Source organism: Frieseomelitta varia, unplaced genomic scaffold, assembly GCF_011392965.1.
Source record: "Frieseomelitta varia isolate USP_RPSP 00005682 unplaced genomic scaffold, Fvar_1.2 scaffold_410, whole genome shotgun sequence".
Taxonomy (NCBI): Eukaryota; Metazoa; Arthropoda; class Insecta; order Hymenoptera; family Apidae; genus Frieseomelitta; species Frieseomelitta varia.
This window is the reverse complement of record NW_025110158.1, coordinates 235802-239652: the sequence shown is the minus strand read 5'-3', so window position 1 is coordinate 239652 and position 3851 is coordinate 235802. Positions and strand designations below refer to the sequence as shown.

General features: G+C 40.6%; 1 protein-coding gene across 1 annotated transcript; it reads left to right on the top strand.

Moving 5' to 3' along the window:
* The first annotated feature begins 456 nt into the window (after positions 1 to 456).
* On the top strand, positions 457 to 3609 carry LOC122531650 (elastin-like). Its single transcript, XM_043659733.1, has 2 exons — positions 457 to 1737; positions 2359 to 3609. The coding sequence occupies exons 1-2, from the start codon at positions 1684 to 1686 to the stop codon at positions 3445 to 3447; spliced, it is 1143 nt and encodes a 380-aa protein (XP_043515668.1). The 5' UTR covers positions 457 to 1683; the 3' UTR covers positions 3448 to 3609.
* Positions 3610 to 3851: the final 242 nt, after the last annotated feature.

The window sequence follows — 3851 nt, the reverse complement described above, 5'->3', positions numbered from 1 at the left end:
TCGTAAAATTTTACACAGCGCGGCGAGGTTGATTCCAGGGGACGAAGAATAACCGTGATTCGGATTGTCTGTGATTCATCGCAACCAGATCCCAAAGGAGACGTGAAAAATCGAGCTTCCGTTTTGTCGCCTCGCGTACTTCGTTTTCTCAAACCCGTAGGAAATAGGAAATTCATTCATTTTAATTTTAATTATCAGATTATTAAAAACTCGACTTTCATCCCTGATACCGGTCGAGCGTGGACATTCTAATTTTAGAGAAATATTAATTTTAATTCTAACCCGACTTTCAAATTTAGAAACTTGAAATAAAATAGGAATCTGGAATTTTAAATTTAGAAATTTTAACTCTGTCTCTATTTTAGGAATTCCCAGAAAATTTATTCCCATTTTTAGGAGTTAATTTTAGTTAAAATAATTTTTGTTGTAAAACATAATAATCAACGCAACAAGTCCAACCTTTTCCCACTTCAAATACTAGAATTATTTTTCTACAATTGGAAACTTCCATGGTTTAGTCTTCTGAAAGATCGAATCAATAGTCTCAGATACAATAAAGTTCCGATCGATTAGCGCGGAATAATCGAGGAAGAATCGATCGTTTGTTACCTCGCAAATTCGAAACCATGATTCGTCACTTTGTGCCAGATTCGACTTTTGCATCCGTCATTTCCGCGTCTCTCTATACCTCGCACAAAGCGTTCGTATCTCGATTGTTCGATTCGATTTCCACCTTTCATAAAGCCGCCATTGAAAATCATTTGAAAAATTATCGCGTTCATTTGTCACCGAACACCGTCGGTTGTATTTAATCACGCAGATTAAATGCATTTTTCACGTGTATATCGGTACTTACAATAAGCGTAATGGATGTGGTATTGATTTCAGAGATAAAGAGATGTGGAAATAATGCTTGGGAAATTTTTGCTACTTTTTTCTTCATGGAAGTATCGTGTTCCCTCTCTTTCGTTTCTTCATTTTTAACTCCAAGTCTCCAATTTAATTTCTTTCTTTAAAAAAGTACAATTTCAAACTCCAAATCCCCCTAAAAGAAATATGTTCGCATCCCATTTTACAATTACTTTGTAAAATTCTATCTTGACTACACGTCACCAAAATGATTGAACTAATTCACGTTCTTCGATCGCACTTGAAACTCTCTATAAATCACTTTGAAATGTCAACAAAAATCAGTACTGTAATTCTCCAAAAACATTACAAACTCTACGACCAGGTAATGAGTGAGCATTCAAACATTCACATCCATTTGATCCTAAGACTACCAACTCCACTAGTTGAAACTTCTGACCTGGTTCAAAGAAAAAAAAATATATATATATGTATATCCATGAATTCATTTCCTGATTGCAAGAGACGCGCATGAGAGGTGACGGTTGTAACAAAAATGCGAGTATTACGCGTGCACGACACACGATATGATCCAGAAACTGGTACGAGGCGTAGATCAGAAGCAAACGAAGAATTATCGTATCCAGGCGCATAGTTTGTGTGTGTGTGTCGCGTAATGCCCTGTTTTCAACGATTGCGGTCGTGTCAGAGGGATCGGATGAAACGTTGGCGAAAAAAAATTGGACAGAGAGCACTCGCAAACAGGGCGTGTACGATTGCCGATTTCAGTGAAAGTGATTGTTCCTAGTTGTATAAAATCAGCAGCTGGACCGAATGATTGCACACTCGAAGCTGCACTCGCGACAAGCAACAATGAAGACTTTCCTAGTAAGTAGATATAGACATTTCTACGTGAATTTTTATCAGAATTGCGATGGATTTTTAATTGCTTTAGTTGGGACTTTGTAGTTGTTTCTCTTGCAAATATTGGGTTTAAAGAGTGGATTTTTAAATCAAATTAAGCTCAGCTCTGTATATAAAATTTTATATCGTAAATTGGTGGAATTATAATCATAGGAAATTTAACACGAAATCCTCGAAAGCACTAATTTTAAAAAATCATAGAAAAAGTTCAAGAGAGCAAAATTTAATTTAATATAAAATTTACAAAGTTTGAATTCTGCATCAAAAAATTGTGAAAATTTTTCATAAAGACACCAAAGTTTTTTTAAGTATTATCCCAAATAATTGTCAATTCATTTTTCGAACGATGTATCCGCGCTGCATTCAAATCGAGAGCAAACGCAAGTAATCGATACAACTTCAACTATTCGTTGAAATTTCACCACATTCCTGAATTATAAATTATTAGTTCATTGAATTTCAAAAACCAACGCGTACCAAAAGACCGGAATCTACTTCCTTTCCGTTTCCAAAGCAAACCCAGGACATAATTCACAGAGAAGCGCTCTTAATCAATAATTCAAACCTCGAAATCGATTCGCGCAGCTCTGTCTTTTGGTGGCCGCCGCCATTGCCGGTGAAGTGGAGCCAGGAAAACGTGAAAAGGCGAAGAGAGGCGTGCTTCTTGGCCCAGGGGGACTTGGAGGATCGTCAGGAGGCTTGGATCTGAATTCCGGCTCTAGTTATGGTGGAAATTTGGTGGGACTCGGTGGAAGATTACCAGCAGCAGGCCTTCCAGCTGCACTTTCAGGCCTGCAAGGTTCTTTCAGTGGTCAACTGAGTGGAACTCTCTCAGGAAGCTTGGCTGAGAGAATTCCTGGAGGATTAAGCGGAGCTGCGATTGGTGCTCAACAAGTACCAGTCGTGATTCCTCATCCCTATCCAGTGTCCAGGCCTTTGCAAACTCCCTACTACGTGAAACAATCTGCGCCTCTCATTAGAGAACTTCCATTTCGCGTGCCTCAGCCAAGTCAGATTCAATCGGCCCAACTTCAGTCAGCCCAACTTCAGTCAGCCCAGCTACAATCAGGTCAACTTCAGTCGGCGCAGATTGCCACTCAAAGAGCTAGATTGCCACTCTCACTTCCTATCCCACAACCAATCCCCATCCCTGCACCTCAATCTGAGTATCTCCTAGGGCCAGGATCTCTTGGAGGTTCTGCAGCCGCTAGTGGTCTTAATTCTGGTTTGAGTTCAGGACTCACGAGTGGTCTCAGTGGAGGATTGGGTTCTGGTCTGTCAGGGCTAGGGTCTGGTCTGACCACTAGCTACGGTTCCAGTCTTGGACTCAATGCTCTCAACGTTGGATCTGGCCTGGGTGCTGGTCTTGGCTCGATTAGTATCTCGCCTGGAGCCAATTTGGCATCTAGATTGAGTTCTGCGCTTGGTGCTGGACTTGGTTCTGGATTGGGTGCTAGTCTTGGAGCCGGAATTGGCTCTCAGAGACTGAGTGCTAATCTTGGAGCTGCCTACGGATCTGGCTACGGATACACTTCGTCCGGTTTACTTGGAGGAGGCGGTTTAGGAGCAGCTGGTTCCCTAGGAGGAGGTGCACTAGAAGCAGCTGGTTCTCGAGGAGGTGCATTGGGAGCAGCTGGTTCTTTAGGAGGAGGTACCATCGTCTTCAAAAGCTGAATCGATGGATTAAAGAATTAAGGAATTTTGTCGGAATCAATGTAAATTCTGTTTTAAAATTCGTGACGAGCCTAGCTCTTTATACTTTTGTAAACTTTGACAAAATTATATTTTTATACAGTATCTGAATTCTGACGTTACTGTCCAATCCTTCTTGTACACTCACAGTGTAATTCTATGTTGTCAGAATTGTTATTCTGATCGTGACGATAGTGCATTGTGTTTTTAATCATAGGCTACAATGCTCGTGATATAGGATTGCGAAATAATGAAAAGGTACCCGAAGTAGTATAGGTACCAGATGTGCACGGCACAGCAAATGGGGGTGGGTATATTAAAACACCGGTACATAGACGAACAATGGTAGTTCTTCAAGCCGATTGGTCAACATGCAACTCATGTGG

Coding starts and splice junctions, on each gene's coding strand:
- LOC122531650 (XM_043659733.1), top strand. CDS start 1,684: ATGATTGCACACTCGAAGCTGCACTCGCGACAAGCAACAATGAAGACT. Junction 1,738..2,358: donor CAACAATGAAGACTTTCCTA/GTAAGTAGATAT, acceptor CGATTCGCGCAG/CTCTGTCTTTTGGTGGCCGC.